The sequence below is a fragment of the Corvus kubaryi genome, unplaced genomic scaffold, assembly GCF_017639235.1.
Source record: "Corvus kubaryi isolate FWS band 111438036 unplaced genomic scaffold, C.kubaryi_AGA036_p1.0 37334, whole genome shotgun sequence".
In the NCBI taxonomy this organism is placed as follows: domain Eukaryota; kingdom Metazoa; phylum Chordata; class Aves; order Passeriformes; family Corvidae; genus Corvus; species Corvus kubaryi.
In genome coordinates, this window is record NW_024581108.1 from 2064121 (window position 1) to 2087038 (window position 22918).

At 41.5% G+C, this 22918-nt stretch overlaps 1 protein-coding gene across 1 annotated transcript in view; it reads left to right on the top strand.

Annotated features, from left to right (window-relative positions):
• Positions 1 to 22918, top strand: part of TEDC1 (tubulin epsilon and delta complex 1) — a 68561-nt gene that overhangs the window by 16555 nt on the left and 29088 nt on the right. Inside the window, exons 5-6 of the mRNA XM_042031038.1 lie at positions 2887 to 3057; positions 8608 to 8706. Coding sequence (XP_041886972.1) covers positions 2887 to 3057; positions 8608 to 8706 — 270 coding nt within the window. The remainder of the gene's footprint in view (positions 1 to 2886; positions 3058 to 8607; positions 8707 to 22918) is intronic.

Below are 22918 nucleotides of genomic sequence, written 5' to 3' on the forward strand. Positions count from 1 at the left end.
CTTGAAATAAATACCAAGGTAAAATCCCTTTTTCCCTTCTAACCGTGTTTGACACTTGATTTTAAGACCAAGAAAAGGCATCATCACCAGTAATGGGAAAAAACTCAACATGGTGATGAGGGCATTGATACTTGTTCGTGTGGCTTTTGTGCTGCAAGGCTGGGGCACCATTCCTGTAGCTGATCCAAGCACATCCCTCCTCTGAAGTGGAGTCAAAGAGAAACAGTAATTGCAGCAAACAGCTCACAAGCAAAATGCTCCTCTGGTAAGTGGCTATGGAATGATCTCTTCCAAAACTGGCATGGAGCATTCCAAGTGTGGGAAGGCCGTTGAGGTCTCTGGGTAGTTGCCTTGGCTGCTCTCTTTATGAACTGGGCTAAAAAATACGCTCTCTTCAGAGTGAATGTGGGTGTGTACCTGGATTGCTGCATAGATTAGATAAATTCACAGTGATATTTGAAGCAAAGCCTGTAGCTTGGGCTGGTATTATAGTGATTTTTCACCCACTGGGAGAGCAGTAAATAGTCTTAGATTGTAAAGATGGGACTGGAAATTGAGGTCACAGTATAATATGCAAGACCTTTTTTTTTTTACCTTGTTTACTTTATGCCAGGCTAAGTATTTCATAGCAAAAGTAAATTTTTTGTGCAGTTTGTGAAATAAATAATGGAGGGATCCTGTTAAAAATGCATTGGCTGAGTTCCTTATTTTAATATTAATAAGGCAGGTTGCTACAATGAAATTAGCTCTGCATGGTGTTTGTCACTGTACTGCCAAAGCAATCGAGTCTAATGCCATTCCTTCCTGAAATAAATCCCCAGGAGAGCAGTATTTGTGGCGTTCTGAAACCTCTAACCAGGGAAGTTGGAGTAGAACTGTAAATTATGGACAATGCAGATTTTAATCTGGGATTCCCAAGTCTGTCTTCGGCCATGTGGCTTTCTGGCTGCTGATGTGAGGTGTTTTAATGTTCTTTACACGTGAGTTTTCTCTGCTGTAGTGACTAATATCCAGCTGCTTGGCTAATCATGCTAATGGACAGCTTGGTAATCATATCTGTATGGTTTTCTGGTCCAGAAACCATCCTGTTTGGGGCAAAACAGTCTGAACTGTGGAGATGCTTAGCTCGGACTGCAGTGTCCTAGGATGCAGTGCCTTGGTTTAGGAGCCTGGGGATGAAGGAGCAGAGGAAAAAGAGGGACATTGGAGTTAGCGCAAACTCTTTTTTCCTTTTTTTTTTTTTGTTGTTGTTGTTAAAGATGAATCTGTGCCTTTGAAAGGAGAAGCCCTTTACCAGCCCTGCGCCTCTGTGATTTATAGCATGTGTTTATCTGAGCCACAGAGCAAAGGGAACAAACCTGTAATATTGATACATTCTGGTATGTGACCAGAACAGCATTTTTGTGCTTATAAATAATAAGAGCACTCATTGTAATAGAGGCCCTTGTCAGCTGGAGATATTTAGGTTAAAACAAGTGTTAGGGGGTTATTTGATCATGGTTGTAGACACACTTCTGTTGAAATCTGCATTTAAGGCAAGATTAAATCTCTTCATTTTACAGTTTGCATTGTTAGTTTAGGATCCAAATTGGAACTACATTCAAGCTTTGCCTGCCAACTGGATCTTTTTAAGATGTCATTGAACATGGAAATCTGTGAAGCAGGGAAGCACATATGTTTAAATACTGTCAAGGTCTATGGGTCCAAATATCTGCCTAAGTGTTTTCTTGAAAACAGTCATGTTTCAAGTAGGCTTTTAAAATTTCCACTTTAAAGAAATGTCTTGAGAGTCTAAGAACTGGGAGACACTTCCGTTCAGAATGGCATTCTGAATAACCAGGTCTTTGCAGTTCTGTGTTATTTCTACTTCTTACGACATGTTGTAGTAAAAACGTTTGGAATGATGGGTTGTGTTTGTTGTATGTAATTTCTATAGACTGCATGAAATGGAAAGCTTTACTTTAAATGGTGTTACTGGCATCAGAAGTAAAACTACCCATGTCTTCTTCCCCTTTTAATTTACAACCTGCAGGTGTCTTAGCTGAAAACGAAGAGATCTGTTTGTACATGTGAATGATCTCTTTGTGCAAGGGGCTGGGGGAGGTGGAATTCCCCGTGTTCCTCAGGAAAGAGATACAACAGAAACGTGCTGCAGAAATTTTGAGCAGAAGATGAAGGTGTTGGTTGTTGTTGGTTTTTTATTTGCAGCAGAAGGCAAGTGGGACAAGATGAACAAATGGGAACTCCTTGCTTCTCTCTTCTTCCTTCCAAACTGCTCTAGAAAAAGGCAAAACAAGCAAGACAGATGCTACAACTATAGCTGGAAGTGCCTCTGTGGACTCCTGGCCATTGCCAGCTGCATGATTTTTTTCTTTTCCTCTATCCTGCCAGACGGGAAATACTGGATGGAGAAAAGAAAATAGCTGGGTAAGCACAGGCCCACAATTTTGTCCCTATATAAGTTATTGATTTACAAAATAGGGTCTCAGGAAGACACTGCAGGAGCTAAATCTGTTTTTTATGTTCTTTGACATATTAGCATCTAGTCAAAATATGATTTTTCCCATCTGGGAAAAGAACATGCTTGCTGTCTCAGGAACACTGTGTCTTCCTGGGTACAGAAAATGAAAGATGGGAGAGGAGACAGCTCACCACGTCACAGCTGAGAAGCTGATATTTATTCCACACTTCTCTACTTGTTTAGGCTATTCCCAGTCCTGTGTTCTAATTTCTCTGTACTGCTGGAATTGACTTCATTTTAGGGCGATTTTCTTCCTCTTTGGCCTATATATATCTTGTATGTTCGCTACTGAATGACTCGAAAATGTTGAAAAATTTAAATGAAGTTTTAATTAAAACCAGTTTGGTATTCTTTTCTGCTTTCAGTGTGAAGATGATCTGCCTAATAGGCAGGAGGGTACAACTGAAGCAGGACCTGAAGGTGGGCTGGAAGGCGTAGTGGATGTTCGATACCTTCAGTGGTTAAACGGGAGACTGAGGTTCCAGTGGCACAGTTTGCATGCTCAGCACCAAGAGCAATGCAAACTTTTGCACAAGGTAAATGATTCTTCTAACTCACTATGACATAGTTTATTATTTAAAAGCCTTGTCAGCTAGAGCTAAATGTACAAATTATTGTTGTTTGCTGGTTCTGCATTTTCTGTAGATAAGAGTGAATTACTCTGAATATAAGCACGTCCATCTTTCCCCAGTGTGGCAGAACCCTGAGAAAATGTAGCATGTACAGTGTTTGTAAGGTTGTCATTGTATAAAAGTCTCTTGCAGGTTGGCACATTAGTCACTTCTGCAACCATAGGCTGCTGCTGTTTTTCTCAGAAAATGCCTGGTAGAAACAAGACACAGCATTCTGGTTGCCCAGACAAGAAGTAGCGATGCAGAGCTATAAGTTCACTGGAAACGTGGATTCAAAACGTTAAGCATAAATATTGAAAGTAATAGCAAAATAAAATGCAAGATCTCTTTCCAAAGTACTAGGGGACATCTTAGAAAAACCCAAAATCTACCTGCTTATAAATCAGGAATCAGTTATGGTCTCTACACTGCTTAGATTCCAGTTCTTTTCCCATTTATGAATGTCTAGATGCCTGTCTAATCACCGTTACGTATGGAAGCATTCTGTCTTTTTAGGATGGAACCAGCCTTCAGTCCCAAAGTTGACAGTGATGGTGACTCCAGAGACAACCTAGAAAATGTAGTTCTAAAGATAGTCCTAAGAGTTATTAAGTATGGTTTTACCTAGGTCTCCTTTCTCCATTTATATCTCTTTGGATAACTTAAATGGAGCCAGCTATTACTGTACTCCAAATCTTCACAGAAAACCTTTTTTTGAGACTAAAAGTGGTTTGGGGAAATTTCTTCTCAAAGTACACATCAGAAAGTTGTCAGAATCATCTTTACCTTTGAATGAAGATGCCTTCTTGGTTTTAATCCTGTGTCTGACAGAGCAGTGCTAAAAACTATAATGAGGTTACCTTTTGTTCGTTCTGTGAACTGATTGCTAGGGAGGATGTCTGATTGACAGCCGTAGGGAGGAAGGATCAGGTGCTGGGTGTGCAGCATCTAAAATAACCTTTTGCTTCTCATTGATCACTGCTGATGTACTTCCCCTGATCTGGGAACAAAGGTAGCAATTCCCTCTAAGTGCCCATGCAGTCCTTGGCTTTTTGGACTGTGATTACAGACCATGATGAGATTGGGAGAGGTGAATCTCAAGTGAAATGATTGGCATCTTCTCCTCCTGATAAACTACCTCTATTTAGGGTATGCTGGTTTTTCTAGTAGGTGAGGCAAATGCCTCCATAACTCATCATCAGTGCTCTGATTTATGTGAGACTTGACAGTAACAAATCATTAGGCAGCTCCAGTGCCTCAGCTTGCAGTTAATGAGTCCAAGGAAGAATTGAGAGCAGGTCAGACCTGGGAGCTCAAGTACAGAGAGAGATATTCTCAATGGTCCAGGTGAGGCACTGAAGTAGTGAAGAAATGTGCTGATCGGGCAACATGCTAAACTTGTTGACAGGGGCCATGAGAGATGATGACCCTCCTGTGGAAGTTGTACTTTGAAATAAACTTGGACTTTTTTTCCCCTTTGTGGCTATCTAAGGCAGAATGTTCGCTGAAGTTAGGACAGTCAGACAACTACAAGAGACAGGTTAGTTATGCTGCAGGTCCCTGGACCACAATTTCCAGAATCTGGAGGAATAAGCAGGAGGGAGAATGTTCCTGTTCATCCAGTTTCCCAAAGCTGCCATTACTGCCTTCTCCAGCAGTCATTGCTGGGCTAAACTGAAGGCAACAGTGATGCTGGTGATGATTCTCACAGTCAGGGCTGCTTCTATGGGGGCACACAAAGGAGAATGGAACCGAGCCCTACTCCAACTCCATATGTGAACCCACACTGGTATTATGTGTGCAGCTGTGGGAGTTCTGTTCAGAGCTGTAATAAAGTGCAGTGCTCTGGTTTATATTTTAGTCTGAATTAAAAGCAGGACACTAGAAAGGTAGAAGTGACTTTGGAAGGACTTCAGTACAGTGCCACATTAATGTTAGCATTTATGGTAACACAAAATATAACACAATTTAACAGCTGTATAAACAATAATTGATATTTCCTGACTCTTTCTAGAGAAATTGTTTTTACTACTGCATTAATTTTAAAACTTTTAAACTATTTTATGTGTTAGAAGACTGAACTGACCCAGTATGACCTCTATATGAGCTGCTGCTTTTCTCTAATAAACCACAAACACAGTATGCAAAAGGCTAATGGGTGTTATGTTTTTTAATTATGCTGACAGATTTACAGAGGGCTTTCTCTTCAAAATGATAATTATGGGTTTTACTTGCTCTGTAAAATAATAACTTACCAGGTTATGTGTCTCAACTGTGGAACAATTTTATTTACTGCTGATCAGTAATTTTTGTCAACTAGTGACGACACTTCCACAGATGTCATTCTGTGACTCACACGGGCTCTAAAATACCATTTTCTCTCTTTGGGCCTTTCTGAGAAGAACACAGCACAGTTGGAAAATACATTCTTACTCAGAAGATGACTGCTCTTCCAGTCTGTATTTTTCAGTATGGATATTGCTGGGTCGGTCCTCTGTCTACTCTCTGCTGCCTGCAGCCACCTAAGGTTGATGGGATGAAGTTCTGCAGTACCCAAGAGAGGGAAGCCTCCCTGGAGCTACAGCTGGTTCTGTGCTGGGAATCACTCGTTAGCTGGCCTCCCTGGCTGCTCCTCTTTGCTAGCTGTTCTGGTGAGCTGCTTTTCAGTGACTTCAGCTCCCAGAAGGCACGTTGAAGCTTACAGAAGCACACATGTCCTGCTGTAGGAGGAAGACTTCTTGAGGGAAATCTTAACCTCTTTGTTTCTGAGGAATTTTGCAGCCTGAGGCTATGAGCTGTTGAATAACATTATAATGGCTTCTTAACATGGACAGGTTGGCTCGCTTTGAAAGTATAATGTAGTAATACCATTATAATTCCCTTGAAATTCTCAGTGGTACATATTTACCTGATATGCCTTCAAATATATGGGAACATGGAGAATATTACTGTGTTAAGATCTGTCTCTTGGTTCCTTCTTTTCTCTTTCTTCCTATTTCTTTCAAATGCCAGAAGAATATCTGTCTGCCTGGTTTTGATCTCTCTTGAATTCATAGGAGAGAGCAGTTGTTTTTATTTACTCTTCAAGTTATCACTTTGCCTTAAAAAATATGAGTGAGAAGCCTTGCATAGTTTCAGCGAAACAGGTAGGAACCTGTGTAGTTTAAAACTTTAATTTTTGGGGGGCTCTGTTAAATGCACTGTGCCACAATCAGCATGTTACGAAAAATAGTGGAACAGATGAGTTTGTGCAAAACTGATGGATTTCCTGGGGCTGTTTCCAGCTATCTTCCATCCTGAAGTAGTGGAGGGTTAGATCAGGTTCAGAGATGATTTTTTTTTTAAGCAGGTGAATATCTGATTATGGGCTCTGTGTGTGGGTTAGTAAGAACAAAATGATATTAAATGGAATTCTTGATGATTGAAGAAGAGTTTAACATAATTGGAATTATCAGATCATGGTAAAGCAACAATAATGGTTTTAATATGGTTGGAAACTAAAAGCAAGAGTTGGATTTTCGGTAAGAATGCAGAGCAGCACTGGGAATTACCACTTATGAATGGAGTGGTTTCTTGTGCCCCCTCTAGGATAAACGATATAAAATAAGATGGGTGCAGTGGATTGGATGGGTTGTATCTATATATCTGATGTAGTATGAGTAAAGGGACAAGGACAAAGTCTTGATCTCTGAATAATAGAGGGCAGGGACTGGTGCTGGGTAATTACCTCATTGTCAGTAATTTATGAGTGAGCTAAACTGCAATTGTTAGGTGCATCTGTATCTTGACATAAAAAAATCTACCATGTTGCTCTGGGAATTGCTACCTTGTTTATTTATATATTTTTTGTCTAGTTGGTTTGAAAATCTTTGCTTTTTTCCCAAGGTGAATTTGCCATTAAATCTCAGAAGCACATTCTTTAATGCAGTAGAATTTTTTCCCTCTCATGCAAATGTGTGTGACCAATGAGCAAGCCCCCTTTTCATCTTCTCATAGGTGAATTAGGTGCCCTGCAGGGAGAGCAGCTTGTCTGAGCTCAGGGGCATTTAGGAATTGGTACTGGGAACTCCCCAGAAGTGGTGCTGAGAGTGGGGGTCTGTGCCTGTGCTCTCTTGCAAACTTAGTGTAAGGTTAGATCAGACCTGCCTCCACCTGGGGGTATTCCAGTGCCAAGTAGCAACAGCTATGCATGTTCTGCCTCTCACCCTCTCACCTGCTACTTCTAACTTGGTGCTCTTTCCCTCTTTAAACCTTGTTTTATTTGCAGTGTGTCCTGGTTATCTGTAAGAGATAGCAAAAATACAAATACTGGATTATTCCAGTGTCCATCTAGTCTGGTCTCGGGGGAACACCTCATTCCTCTGTTGTTACAGCTTTAGTGTATTTGTTCTGGGCTTTGGTCAGGGATGCTGCTGCCACCTGCTTTGGAAAAGGGGCTGATGCTGGGGGCCCAAAGGTTTGGCGGCCAGAGTTACGCAAGAATGCAGCAGGGAGAGGAGTGGCAAGTGGAAAGGAAGAACATTGTGTGGGGAGGTGCTCTTTTATTTTTAAACTCGCATAGCTCTGCACATGTGACAGATGGTTGTCACCAGCAGTGAGTTTTGGGAAAGGAACGCTAAAATATTCTGAAGTTTCACGGAAGGGTTGATAATTACCCAGTGCCTGTCAACTTTAAAATAGTTGTCAATACCCAAGTGTGTGATAAAAAGTTCGTATTAGAATAAAGGAAGAAAAGCAGGAAACATTCTCTGTCTTCTGGCAGAAATATTAATGAAATATGAGTGATTGTCTGACAAATGTGCACTGCTATCTTGTTTGGCAGCTGCAGTTATTACAGTAACAAAGGGATCAGCTCTGAATAGGAGGAATTGCTTTTTATTGTTCCCTTGACTAACTTGGGAGGCTTCTTCATCCAGTAATTGATCATACTATCACCAGTGCAGCTGGGACAAGGTCTTGGTAAGCAAAAGCCAACAGTATAGAGCAGCAAAAGAGAACCTTACTGTAACTAGGTAGCATTTTCTGCTTTAAAGAAAGAAATAGGAATTATTCTGAGAGTACACTTTAGCTCTTTTAAGACTGCTGCTGTCGGTGTAAATGGTTTCTCCTTTCATGCCACGCACAAGACCATGTGTACTGTAAGGAAAAAGGCTTTTAAGACAGGATGAAAAGAGAAACCTTCAGCACAGTACTGTGGCAGCAGTGGTTGCAATTGCTGTGTGTCGTTCTGGCAACACTACCAGATGGACCATTTTGTGAGATGATTGTGGTGCATGTTCATCCTTCCCATTCTGGCTGCTTTAAAAAGAGCTGCTGTATTCGTGATAGTAGTTACACTTGTACATGTCCATTGGCAATGGTTTGTAACCACTGGTCACATCACATTCCAATCCATGCAGCTGTTGGATGGTAGTTAATGATGTTAATGATCTGGTCCTTGCACTGACAAATATATTTTTAATTAATCTGTTCCAGATCCATTTATTCACAAGTGGCTCCCACATGGACCAGATCCTCGGACATTTTTCTGTCACAGAAACAGATCTCATTAGACAGCCAGAGAACTACAAGCAGGTAATGCTTCTCCTGTAATTCTTGGATGCTCAGTATGCTTTACACAAACACTGTGAAGACTGCATTCCTTATAACATTTTTTAAACTTAGTTTCCAGCAGAAATAAGGGCTTATGTATTGAATTTTCAGTTTCTTCACTTATTTGTATTCACCAAGTCTGGTTTGATAGAACATAAACCCAAAGGTATTAAGCTAAGTTTATAAAACCTGACAGACAAGGAGTGGGAAGAACCCTGTCTGAAAGTGCCACTGGAGAAAAGGCTTGTAGACTAAAACACTCTAGATAAGTTGGCTGACTTGCTGTTGTCTCCTGCCAGTAACCACATCTGGGCCAGTCAGGCACAATGTCTGCCTGTGGCCTTGCCCGAGCAAGACAGAACCTCTTAGGACAACATCATTTTTCCCAGTGTACTGTTTTACCCTGAAGTATAAATTCCTGCTCCTCTCAATTACTCAATTATCATAGGTAGTTCATTATTTGAAGTAGTTTAATTAACTTCTTTTAATACAGTATAACACATTTGTTTTAAAAAATCAGTTTCTAAAAGTTCATTTTGTGTGAAGCTGAAATGAGATGGAAATTTCAAGCTCATCCCTAGCAAAATCAATATTTGGCAAATTTCTCCAGTCTGTCCAGACCTGTTTGCTCAAAGAAGATACTCTTCCTGCTGCTTGCTTAAGAATGAAAGTGGGCATTGTAAATATTGCGCACAAAGAAATTCAGGAAAGTAGATTTGAAGGTGGGAGGAAAGTTTTATGTTCAAAGCCCCTAACGTAAAGTGCATGTAAATCTTTCATTGCTGAGCATTTCTTGGATGAACGGGTCACATCCAGCCTCTTGGTAAGAGTCATCTTAGAACATTTTCTGGGAAAACTATTGTTTTTCTGGAGCAAATGGCTTTAAGTCAGCTTGAGATTTCTTTTTCACTTGTGCTTTGCAGTCCCCCTCCTGTGGTTTGCTCAACAGCTCAGAACACAGCAGCACATTGCTCTGAAGTCTGTAGTCTTCCAGATCTTAGCAAATGTCTGTAAAGGTCTGGCAGGCTGCTATTAGAAACTTCTAGGCTGTGCAGAAGGACTTTGCAACTACCTTTATCCCAAAGCCTTACCCTGAGTATGTCACTGATCTGTTATAATAAAGCTTAATGATACTCTTGGTATCTGGTTTTGATGACTTTGTTAATGAATCAGTCCAGGAGTTTTTTCTTGCATTCTGCTCCCTTTCCTGGATGCCTGCTCCAGGTGTTCTGTTCAGGGGAGGCTCAGGATAAAATGGAAGGAATTTTTCTGTATTGTAAGCATTGGGGTTCAGTAGAGTGCTGTAGTCAAGAAGGTTTAATGGGCAGCTGTGTTGTTTAGTTAAAATCAATGAAGTCTTCATTCCCCCTTTCCCAGGCTTAAACAGCAAATACATGAAACAAAACCAGGGTGATGACTGAGAGGCAGGGTGACAGAAGATGTTTTCTTTAAATAAAGTATGAATGGCCACAGTTTGTCTCCAGTTTCTGGGCTCTGACAGGTGCAATCCCAAACAGGCTTCAGCTTCAGCGCATGTGTGTTGGAAGTTCCTTTCTTATGTCGCTTACTGCTTGCACTGATCCAAAATTGGAATTGTTTGTCAGTATAATCAGCTGTGAAATTCTTAACCTCTTAAAACTCTCAAACCTATTCAGGAAAGGAGTTCTAAGCTTCTCTCTTGTGCCTGACTCTAAAATAAACAGGAGAAATTGGCAGGAAATCATCACAACACTTGAATATACACATTTTTGAGAGCCTTCTAGTTTTTAGGGTCACCATTTGAACATTCTTTGTAGATTTTGTCTCCCCTTACCCTTATTTCTCAAAAGTAGCTTCTGGAACTCATATGCTCAGTATGTAGGAAGAGCCTGATACAACAAGGTGGTATGAACTTGAAAAGGCATTGTTGTTTTGAGTGTCACTTTTCCAGATGGATCTAATACTCAATATGCAAAGTGTAATAAAAAGCTTTGGAAAGTGTAATAAAAAGCCTCTAATTTTCGAATATCTTGCTAAGATTAAGTAAATCATGCATATTTGAATAGCTCGGTTTTCAAATATTGGTGCAGATGGCAGCACTCTGCCAAATGTTTTATCCAAAAACTGTGAAATTATTTTTTTCTTTTCAAGTAAACGAGACATTTCTCTTAATGTTACCTCCAGTAAGAACCTGCTGCATGGATCAATAAAAAGAGCAAGCATGTCAATATGCTTTAGTGTAATGCCCCCCTCTTGGTGGATGGTGTTATGAATTCCTTCTCATCTTGGGCATCCTTCAAAGCATAGCAATGCAAAGTGGATCGAAGCGTCAGAAATTTGCTATCACAGAAGGGATTTGGGTTCTTCTTGTTTAAGCCTCGAGTTCATTTTCATTAAAAATACCCTGTGAGATAAGTTGCTCTACTTGCATCAAAACAAGAGATGTTTAGTCTGACAGGAAAAGTGTGATAGGATACAGATAGCTGTGAAGTCAAGCTTTACTTTATGAAATGTGAAAGTCACGCTGCTCCTTTTCTGTAGGAGATGCACATTAACTTATTTAAAATGTTCTTTCCTTGGATTTTTGACTATAAAACACTTCTAGTGCTTTTATGTACAGAGATTTTACTGGACATTATTATTCTTCTATCATCATAAATGTCTTTGTCAGATTCATAGGGCTGGAAGTTTTCCAAAGCTAATGGTTTTAATTATATTTTTCTCTAGTGAGGCATGATCAAAACTGCTACTTTCCCTGCGGTTTGGCTGTGGTTATATCTATGTGTGTGGCTGTGAGTTGCAGGTCACTGCTCTGTTTAGTTCCTATGCTGCCTGGGGGTGTCAGTGAAGGGGAGGTGGTGTTATTTCAGCTGGAGTTCAGTTTCCAGTGGAAGCACTGGAAGTGCCTCAGTCAGTGGGGATGGTTCTGGAGCTGTTTGCCTGAGGCTGTGCTAGAGCACACAAACTGGGGACAGCCACAGGGAGCTTTGGGGGGGGGTCATTGTGTCTTTTCTGGAAAATCTCTTGTACTTATCACTTAGTGTCCTAGAACACAGTCTAGAGCATCTTGAATATCTTGTGTTTTGATGCATTTTCCAAGCTGATGGGTACTGCTTGTTTTTAAATGGTTCCCCTTGCCAGGTGGGGTGAGATGGGGGGCTGCTGCTATTTGCCTGCCTGAAATATCTCCAGAGCAGGAATGGAATTCTGGTCTCTGGCACTGTAGCTGATATATCTGGGCAGCATACTTGGGAGAGCATGCAGATGATGTGGCTCAGGGTAAGCAACATTTGCCCCAAGCTTTCCAGGCAGTAATCCTTTCCAAGCATGCGGCCTCATTCCTCTTGTCTATCAAGTCCGTTTATCTTAATTCTGCACAGCAGTGTTGCCAGGTCTGAAGTTTACCTTGGGCTCAAAAAAGTGTATGTTGCACTTGAGTCATTAAATTAACTTTCTCATCAAATTGTTACTGTACAGAGATCAGTGAACTTTAAATCAAAGCACCCAAGTCCTTCAGTTTCCTCTGTCTCTTCATATACTGTTTTGTATGTGGAATTCAATCGTAGTAGAGATTAAAAGTTGAAACTCAGGTCATTGGTGCAATGCTGGCAGTGCTGGAGTGATCATTGAAATTGTAATGAGTAAAGATGACACCTTTAAATGCCAGTAAATCAATTTACTGAGTGTGACAGCAAATAAATAATGCAGCTGTCTGCCAGATGGACATGCAATGAAATTTATAGAAGTTGGATGTGAATAGTTAATAATTTTGTTTCAGAAATTTATGAAGAATGTTTATGTTTGTTGATCATTAACATGTTTTAAAGGTGATTTATTTGGCTTAAGAAACTAAGGTTCTTTTGTAGCAAGTAAATAAGAGCAAACAAATGGGCTGTCTCACTTTGCATACATAATATATGGTCAATTCTATGCCCATAAAAAATTGAACTGAGCTTTAGCTCTCCAAGCAGCAGGGATTGAGTAGGATGGGATAGGATGGTACAGGCATAGCACTGATCTGCTTTCTGGACTGTTGATATATCAGGGAAGGACACCAATGTAGAGAATCTGTATTGCTTCCTTCAGTCAGGTGGGGTCCATAGTTTCTTACTGTGTCATTCAGGGGGTAACTGATCAAGATGTAAGGTAAGTTGATAGTGAACCCTAAATCTTGTGGCAGTTTCCTTTTAAAACATCTGTCCCAGATGGCTGTTACAGATGGGTGACACAACAGGTTTATTCTCTGTGAGTAATAGCCCATGGCTTGAATTCATGCAAAGCACTAAAGAGCTGCTGTTCTTTCCAGAACAAGTGCATTCTGATTGGAAGCATTAAGAACTGGTAGAATTGGAGTTTTCAGAAATGCTGAATGTGCATTTATCAGTTACTTTTCATGAAAGTTGAGTCTTCAGTTGGTGTCCTGGGCTTGTGCACTTGCATAAAGTGCCCCTGATCTGCTAAAGTTTTTATCTGCAAAGAGAAACCAGTGATTTCAGTGCATCCGAGGGACAGCACCACCTCCTGGAATGTGTGTGAGGGCAGAGCTGCAAAAGTGAGGTCTGTCAGCTAATACAGGTTATTTGTCTGGCTGCTGAATAATTACTGTGCTATTGCATTATCTGCAGAAGTGGATCCCAGGTTGTTCACCCTTTTGGATGAAAATGGAATAACTATGGCAAGATAGTTCCAGTTGCTGTGTCCCAGGCTATATTTGGTGTCCTTGTGTTGGTTGTTTGGGACTTCCTGGAATGTTCCTGGTGGTGACAGGCGCTGCAGGCAGGTGCTAAATGAAAATAAATAGTTAAACCCCCCTGATAAGCTTGACACCGTGTCACATTATTGATTTGACACAGACCCGTGCTAGTATTTCTGTAATCAACCCTGTTGTGGTCTTGTATGGTGAGGTGAAGGATGTGTAACCTTATTTGAATTTCAAAGAGCCTGTTAGGGAGCCATCTGATATTTTATGATGTCCTTCCATCTGTTGTACAAGAAGCAGTTGAAGCAACACATTTCTTGGAGTGTAGATACCAATGGAAAAAAATTACATGCATCCTATAGTCTGTGATGCTGCTGGGTAGAAGATTTAAGCCAGGAAATGAAGGCTTGTACTGCATGTAAATTCCAGAAAAAAGATTTGGTATTTAGTGAAAAACTGACCTTGAGCTTCAAGGACAAACTGCCTTCATTGGTATAAATTGTCATAGATTCATGTCTGTGGTGCTCTGGCAACTAATTCTGTTTGATCTGGCCCTCAGGTTTTTATATGTTTATTGTTTCATTCCCTTGGTAAAAGCCATAGTTCTGTCATTTCTGTCATGGAACAGGATCAGTATTATGTGTTGTAACTGCTGTTCTAATTAAGGACAGCTTTGCCTATTTGTCATCGTGTTTTACTTTCCTGGAAGAAAAAAAGTACTTGAAATTTCTCAAGTGGATCCTGCATAAAAAATAATACAGCATAAGAGTAACTGCACTGGGGCTTGTGAGTGTTTGTGAAAACATGGGGTTTCCCTGTTTTGGTTTTCTTTTTGTGCCTGTACTGTCCAAAATCCTTCCTTGGCCAGTCCTGATGTCACCGAAATCTTCATGGAGTTTCATTTTACCAGGTGTTGCGCCAGGGTCTGTGTGAGCTCTTCACAGAAAGAACCAGTTTTCGAGGTGGAGAGAGATCTTGTCGCTGCAAATGAGATTGTAAAGGTGGAGAACAATCTTCCCCAAAGGAGCATGAAGGTCTGTGACAGTTCTTGGAGCAGTAGCACAGAAGAGACGGCCAAGCCCTGGAGAATCTAAACACAATGAGATTTTAATCTTACTCTATACACTGCCAGAATTAACTCAGTTTGAATCAGTAGTGGCTCCTGACCGTTTACCAGAGCTGCTTCCAGGGCTTCAGATGACCAGAATCTTTGGATTTTGGCATTGTTAAATTTTCAGAACAACAACTAAACTGATAGGTTCTGTAGCAAGAACGTCTTTTTTTTTATTTTCTTGTACAACTTTTTACAGGTACAGGTTTTGCTAGTCCAATGCATCAAAATTTTTACCTGTTTTTAAGCAAATTTGTTTTTCCTTGATGATTGGTGATGGCTGCATGTTGAATAAGTTCTTTAATGATGAAATTAAATTAGGTTCTAGAGCTGCTGACCTTTAATAAATTTCAAGGTTCACCAAAGAACTGTATGTTAGGCCTATGGACACACATGTTTTGAAAAGGTCAATTATGACAAGTTTTTTGAATTTGCATAATTATGCTTGCCACAGTACTTGGAATAAAAATAGCAAATGCTTTGCCCTTTTAAAGTATTTTCCTCTCTTCCTGTCTTTAACTTGATTTTACTGAACTATTCCAATATTCATTGCAGAACACAGGGAATGTGGACTGTGTTAGGAGCTGCAGCCTGGGAGCTGAAGCAGGACTCTGGAAGGGGATGGGATGGATAGTGAAGAACCTTTTTGCTCTGGCTCTTGTTCAATGAAGTCAGGAGCTGGGAGAGACCCATGGAAAAGGAGCCTGAATGAGGGCATTGTGGAAGCAAGGTAGCTCTGATGTGAAAGAATTCGTATTGTACACGTGAAAAGAAACAGACTGAGGCACAAGGGGCTGAATGTAGACAGGAAGGTCAAGGCTGGCTCAGGATTTCAGTGACAACTACCCGAACCATCCCTGCAAGTTGTTGAGCTATGCTGGGTAGATGTATCCATGAAGTAATTCATGGATACATGAAGAAAAAAAAGCTTTACAGTAACATTTAAATTTCCTGAAAATCATGTCTTGGAAGTCTCAGTTAAGGCATCCAAAAGCAATGGAAGCATTTTACTTACACCTCCTTGTTTTCATTTCCCATTTGCTGCACGACAGCAATGCTATTATCTCGTCTCACATGGGTCATTAGGGAAGATAACTTGTTTATCTTCAAGATAAAAATTCTGCCTTTAGAATGGGTTTTGAATGATGTGTGACAAATAAGGCTATGGCTTCCCTCTGAAGAACAAACAGAATAATGCGCCATTTGAAAGGAAAAGGAATAGCATGTGGAGTGAGCACCAGCCAGTCTGTGCCCTTGGTGAGACAGATGATGAAGGGAAACATTTTGGTTGCATAATTCTAGACCTTATACATGTGGGAGGGTCAAACTAGTGTTGTTCAGGCAGCTTGAATTCTGGCACTTTTTAACTTTGAATGCTACAGTTTCCAACTTTAGCATTTTTCCTGCTGGGTTGTGCATTAGAGGTGTAAAGCACGCTTACTGCCATGTGCTCTGAACAACACTGCCAGTGAAAGGCAATGCTTTTTTCCCCCCGTTAAATGACTTAATGTTTTGTGTTGCTCTTCCAACCACAGTTACTTTAGACATTTTACATGCATGGTAGTCAGGTTGGTGAGAAATAACATGGGAGCTGGCATTAATATTGCAGAGGAGAGCAGATCTGATGATGTATTGCATTATATATGGAGCTCCAGCACCTAAATGCAGGAGGCCTGGAGGCTCACACAAGAAAGCTTGAGGGAGCTGAATGATCCAGAGTACTCAAATTGTGATGATGGTTGTTGAAAGGAGGAGTGGAGGTTGTAAGGATGGGTTTAACCTGCAGGCTAAAATGAAATATACCCTTGATGCTGCTTTATGATGAGCAGGGTCAGGACTGTTTTGGCAACCCTCTCCTGAGCTGACTTTCTGACCCTGTGGGAGACTCCTGGGCTGCTGCTTTCTCCTTGGTGCCTGGCATTGCTAAGCTGAATTACAGAGCAAAAACTGGCTTTAAACCTCTGTGGGTTGTGTTGGTTGAAAGGTTTATTCTTTCTCTCTAGCTGTCTCTAGTTTGGTGTTTTGCTGGTGTAATGTCAGGAGCAGAGTGGTGCTGTGGTGCTGGGCACGGCAAAATTGCTGTGCTGGGATAGGTAGAGTTTCAGAGCCTCCAGGGAGGACAAACTCTGTTGGAAATCCGCATTTACATGTGTGTGAGGATGCTCAACACAATCCATTTAAGTGTTGTGGTCTTCTTAGTGGGACTGCCTTGATCACCTTTAAAATTCAGAATACTTATTACTCATTTCTTTTCTGTGAGAAGGCTCTGTTGGTTTGAAGCTTGATATGTTGAAGATTGTTAGAATTGGAAAAAGCTCTGGTGTATTTTGTTCCTTTTGGCTGATGCTTACTGGAACAGCAGTGAGTACTGTCTTACAAAAGGGTGGTTTGGTGGTTGTTATATATTTCCTGTAGACTAGGAGAGTGGCTACTGAGAAAACAATTTAAAACAGAAATCCAAAAAACTCTGGGCAATTCAGATATAATTTTTCTTCCTCACATTTCTTCACAAGGCAAGAATAAGTGCTAAGAAAGCAAAGGAGCTGTCAGTGACAGTATGTGCTGCCCACCCTGTGCTACATGGCAGGAACAAAGAATGTTATTCCTGCCTTTTTTAATGATTCACTTTACAGCAGGAGAGGGTAGGCTGCCATGTCATCTTCCTTCCGAAATGCTGTAGGCAAATGGTTTTCAGTTCATTTCCTGACATTTATCACATAAAACATAGCTTGCTGTAGGAGTTATTAAAACCTCTTGACAACAGTGGATCGAGGTACTCATTTGCAAAAATGAGGCAGAACAGATTCAACCCTTGTCATCCGTGTAAAATCAGGAGGTCGAATGGCTTCAAAGCTGCTTTTAGACACTGTCTGCTTGTAGCCAAGTTCCTGATCCTTCTTAAGAAGGTGGAAATCTTTGGCCTGCTGTGCACTGTGGAAGCAAGAGGAGTCAAATTGTGTGAGATAATGTGTAGTGGGAGTTTCTAAAGCAGATTCAAATCAATTTTAGAAGGGAAGGCTGAAAAAAGTTTTATATAAGTGATTTGCCTTTGAATGCTCTGTGTGGTCTCCTCTTGGGGCAGGCAGTGGACCAGCTGTTTTGGGTGAGGAACTCCTCTCCTAACTTCCCTGTTGATCCCTTTTGTGCTGCTGCTGGAGGTTTTACTCACCCTCCAGAAGCAGTGGGGCTTGGCTTCCAGATCCTGTCTGGAAGATGGACAAGCACCATCCAGAGCCACGAAGTAGGTGGAGGTCAGAGTGGAAGTTCAGGCTTGATGACAGGAGAAAGGATACCTATGGGAGAGTAAATTTAGGGAGATTGGAGAGGCTAGGAATGTATGAATGACACTTCCTCATGCTGTAGAAAGAAACCTCTACAGGAGCTAACCTGCTTTAAATCTCAAAAGGTGAATGTGATCAAAAGAATCCTCCTTCCCTGCAACTGGCTGTGGCATCAGATGGTTTCTGCTTCTCTGATGCCTGCTGTTCCCGGTTGGTTCAGTTCCACCTGCTCTGGGATAGGCACTTTCCATCTCTGCAGTCCCCTCGGATCCTGCTGCTGGTTCTCTTTCAAAGCAGTGTGGAGTATCCCATCCCAGGAGTAGGCAAAGACATGCAATTAAAGAGCTTGGAGAAAGGCAGGTAGGCACAGAGAATGTGCCTGTGTTTGTGTATCACTCGAGGAAAATCCTGACATCCTTATAGCCAAGTTGGTTAGAGGTGGGCTGGACAAGTGAGCGCTGGTGCAAGTGGAAAATTGTTTGGGCCACTGAGCTCAAACTGGCTGTTAGTGATGTCCCTCTGGGATCAGCTCTTGGTCCAGTACTCTTTAACAATACCTGGGGGCTTAGGTGGGCAGTAAGCTGCCCAGAAGTCAGCAGTGTGCCCAGGCAGCAAAGGCTGACTGCATCCCAGGCACTGTTAGCTGGAATGCTGTGAGGGCAAAGGGAGGGATCCTGCCCCTCTGCCCAGTGCTCGTGAGCCTGAGTGCTTGGTGTCCTTGTCCCAGCACAAGGACAGTGGCACACCAGCAGCAAATCCAGTACGGCCACTGAGGTGGTCAGAGCTGGAGCATGGATGAAGCCCTTCGCAGAGGTGCACTGGGACAGGAGAAGGGGCAGCAGGCACAAGTTGGAACACAAGAAATTCTGGCCAGGTAAAACAGGAAGAAATTGCCATGAATTGATCAGACTCTGGAACCAGATCCTGGAGCAGGGGTGACTGCTGCATTGTTGATGTTCAGGACTTGCTGGGCAGAGTCCTGAGCACCTTGCTTAGAGCAGGAGATTGGATTAGAGACCTCCAGAGGTTCCTTCCCACCAATGTGGTTCAGCAGTGTTAGCAGGAGACCAGCTCCTTCATCTCACAGGCACTAGCTTGTCACCAGCCATGAATCATTTAGTTGTTGAACTTTCTACCCAAATTCACTTTCCCAGTGCCCCTTCTTGGGAAAGACGCTCTGTTTTGTTTTATTACTCCAGACAGGTTTAGTGCTAAAATATTTCTTTAGATATTTTTTTAAGCAAGGTGGCCTCTGGCTGCAGTTAGTGTCCAGTTGGAGGGAGCTGGCAGCATTATATAGCAACACTAAAGCAAATCATTCTACCTCATAGCATTATTACCTTGATCTGAAAATTTCCCCAGGCTGCAATTTGTCACTAATATTGCTTTCAGCTAAACTTATCCATACAAAAAAAAAAGGAGTTAATAGAGCTGCAGTTCTGTAGTTGCCATCACCATTTTTTTGGGGATGAGTTATTGCTTAGTACATTTTACTGACCAAGCTTATAGAGTTCTTGGACCTTGAAAAATGATGCAGTGGTTTATCATGGACTCCATAAATTGTTGGACTATGTAGCAGCAATATGTTAGACTCCTACACCCTAAGAAAGGAAGGTGTCTCTGACACGCAGTCTATACATACCGCACTGATATGAACGCTTGGTTGTGATTGCCAGCAGTAGAACCGATGGAATGATACTGAGCATCACTGCTGCTTTTGTGCTTTTGCTTGTTTCATGCCATACTTAACATAATTTGAATGCTGTGACAGTGACGATGACAGTGATATACTATAATATAATTCCACCTGAGACAATGCAGCTGGAATTAATAAGCTGGAGAGACAAGGCTGAGGTATTTTATCATCAGTTGGTGTTTGATTTTTTTTTTTTTTTTTTTTTTTCTTTGGTGGAAGGGCCAGCAAACCCAGTGTGGGGAGCAAGCTGTCCAGCTCAGGTGATGCTTTGGGTCAACACAGGGAGGACAGGCAGGCACTGTGGCTCACACAGTGCTACAGCAAAGGTTGTACCAGCATCATATTTGATGCCTGTAAGCTGAAGATGGAATTGCCACTTACCAGCTGAGGCTGGTGTGGTGAGAGGTGTGTCTTGTATCCACATCAAAATCCCCTGGTCATGCTATGCTGCCTCTTAACATTCTGTTGGAGGAGACCTCAGAGTGAGAGTGGCTTACTTGCTGATAGTTTTTGGTGATGGAGTCAGAAAGGGTCTTGCTGGTGCAGCCTAGTGGATCTTAACTGGGGTATTGGATTGTTCCCTGAAGGAACAAATAAAATATCAGGAAAAAAATTGGGGTGAGGACCTTAAAGACTCCTGACTCATCTCTTGAATTGTGCCTTGAAGCTAACAGTAGCCGCTAGATAGTGCAGAGCTGCTTGTGGAGTCTTCACTGTTGTTGTTTTCATGCCAAAGAGAAATGAGTTAGCAACTTCTGACAGAAAAGGGACCCCAGGCTTCTCACTCTTCTCTTACAGTACAGCTATTGATGAAGGCTGATCCTGAAGTGCCCCAGAACTGTGATCATTTTGTGATCCCTAACTGGGACCTTGTGTTGTCCTGCATCCACCTCAGAATCAAAAATACACTTAACCCATCCAGAAAGTCAAGCAAGGCAGGACCACTGTGTTCTCCAGCCTCACTGCTGATTAAAGAAGCAGACTGCAGTTAAATCCATATATTACAATGGCTTGGGCCACAACTGAACTGTTACTGGAAAGCTGAACTGAACTGCTTTTCTGGATGTGAGACTGCAGCTCACATTGTGAGGAGACTGGTAGAGCTGTTTTTACAGCCTTGTAAAATTAAACTTTGTGTGCAATTGGCCCATAATGTTAACTCAGCTCTACTGGCAGGTATTTTTGTTTTTTTAAATAGCCAAGGAAATAGAGTTGTAAAATCAGCTGTTACTCATGGTTTGAGAGAGATTTTGGATTTGTGATTCTTTTTAAATGTTTGTCGCTTAATTTAAAGAAGTGTGAAAGAGACTAGCAAGAGAAATTAATTGACATGAGAAACTATAGCAGACTTTAAATTAGTAGTTTCTCTAGTCAGTAACATTTTAAAATGTGTGAAAATACCTGCATGCACAAATAGTCTATGATGGCTTGTCAAAGAGCTAGGCTGGGAGAAACTGTAACTCATATCAAGCTGCAAGCTTAGACTAATCCGCATATTGAATAAATTTTTAAATTAATTGTTTAACAAAGATGAACATCTGATAATTCTGTGTGCTGTTGGGTGTCTGATGGCAGAAGCCATTCGTCTTTGTTTCTTTTTCTGTCTTTGGGCAAGACCTCAATTTTATTTAACATTTATATTTGTTGGTGCTTAGAGGTTGGGTTTCTGTTGCTGTGGGTGCTGTACAAGCCAGTCCTCATCATGATACCCATCTCAAGGTGTCCTGGGAGTGCAGGTGCAGCTGTGCAGCTCTGTCCTGTCTCCCTTGAGGCACAGCTGGGGAAGTCTGGATGTCGCTGCTCATCCAGTCCTGGGGTAAGGCCCACCTGGTCCTTACAGGTGTGCAGGCAAAGAACGTGGCAGAGAGCTAGCTGGCAGGTGCTTGTGGAAGGTCAGGACACCCATGGAACAGGTGCATGGAAAACAAGGCACGTACACACACAGGGATGCTCCTCCTATAACCAGCACTTCTTGGTGTAGTTACACCCTGTGTGGAAGTGCACGGAACCCAGGATATTGGAGCTGTTCAGAAGTGTGGCATCAATTCTGAATTCAGAACAGTTAATCAAGTTAGAAACTGCTTGTTCTTGTTGATTTCTATGTGTGTTTCTGTGGCCTGTTAAAAATACAGGGAAATGGGTGAGTGTATGGGGGGGAGGAAAGGAAAGAAATGAGTATGGATAGTGCTTTGTTCTGTGTACAGAAAGTCTGAATAAAAGGAGAAGAATAATGGTCTTTTTTTGACATCAGCTGCATGGGGGTTTTGGTTGGCAGTACAATAATAACAGCTGTCAGGCAGTACTGTGATACAATTTGATGCTTTTCTTTGAAATCCTCTCGCTGAGATTTCTCTAAAGTAAATTGTGAGTTTTGGTATCTACTGGATGTGCTTTAACTGAGCTAAAAGTATTTGGTACTGCCTGAAAATTTGGCATTTCAGGTATGCCAGGTTGGGCACCCAAAATCATTGGTACATTTAGGGTAAGAAAATCATTCTTACATGTATTGATCCTGGCTGCTGAAGTATAAAACTTCAGTCTTCTTTTTCCTGGTATTTTTGCCATGTTTTAATACATGCCGTTTCCATAGGGAAAATGCCAAGCAGTCCATTCATTGACCCGTTCCTCTGCAAATGAATGCCATTAATGCATCCCACTTCATTGCCTACCAATGTGAAAGCTGTAATACAATTTTTATCTGCCAAATGCCTCATTCTGTTTGTTTTAAATTTAATTTTCTTTCAGTTGCATTTTAAACAGCTGTTTTCTGAATCCCTCCACAAATAGCAATTATGTTTTATAATGATGATCTTTGTCATTTAAGTTTTTAACTAGTGGTTTGATTTCCTGCTCTCAGCAGTGTGAAACCGAGATAGCTCAGTTGAATTTTGAGCTGTGGTGGCATAAAACTGGCGTTGGTGGGTGGAAAAGTTACATATTTTGATTTAGGTGTTGGAGATCTTGCACATATCAAAGCATCTGGAATTATACTCCTGCACCCAAAGCTGCTGTGTTTTGTATTTTATGTATTGTGTCTTCTGCAAAAGATTCAAGTCCCGCTTGCCCTTGCAGCACAAAACCACCCCCCAAAATTACAACTCCAAAAGAGGTGGTGCTCATCAGACACAGAAATACTATTTTCTGGAGCCAGAGGTCTTTTCCTATCCCTGCTGGGATGTTGGTCAAGGTCCCTATGGGATCCATAGCTGGTGCTGGAAGAAATTCTCATCCACTTCTGTTCTCCAAGAGCCTTTCAGATCCACTGCCTCGTGATGGTTGGCCTGCAGTGCTTCTCCTGCTGTGTCTTGGGTCTCATGATATTTCACAGGCAGACAAATTAGGGACAGTCTTTATTTGCCTTGTGGCTAGAGGCTGCTTATTGTTCTGAAGGTTTTTGCTCTTCAGCTGCTTGTATTTCACACTACTCC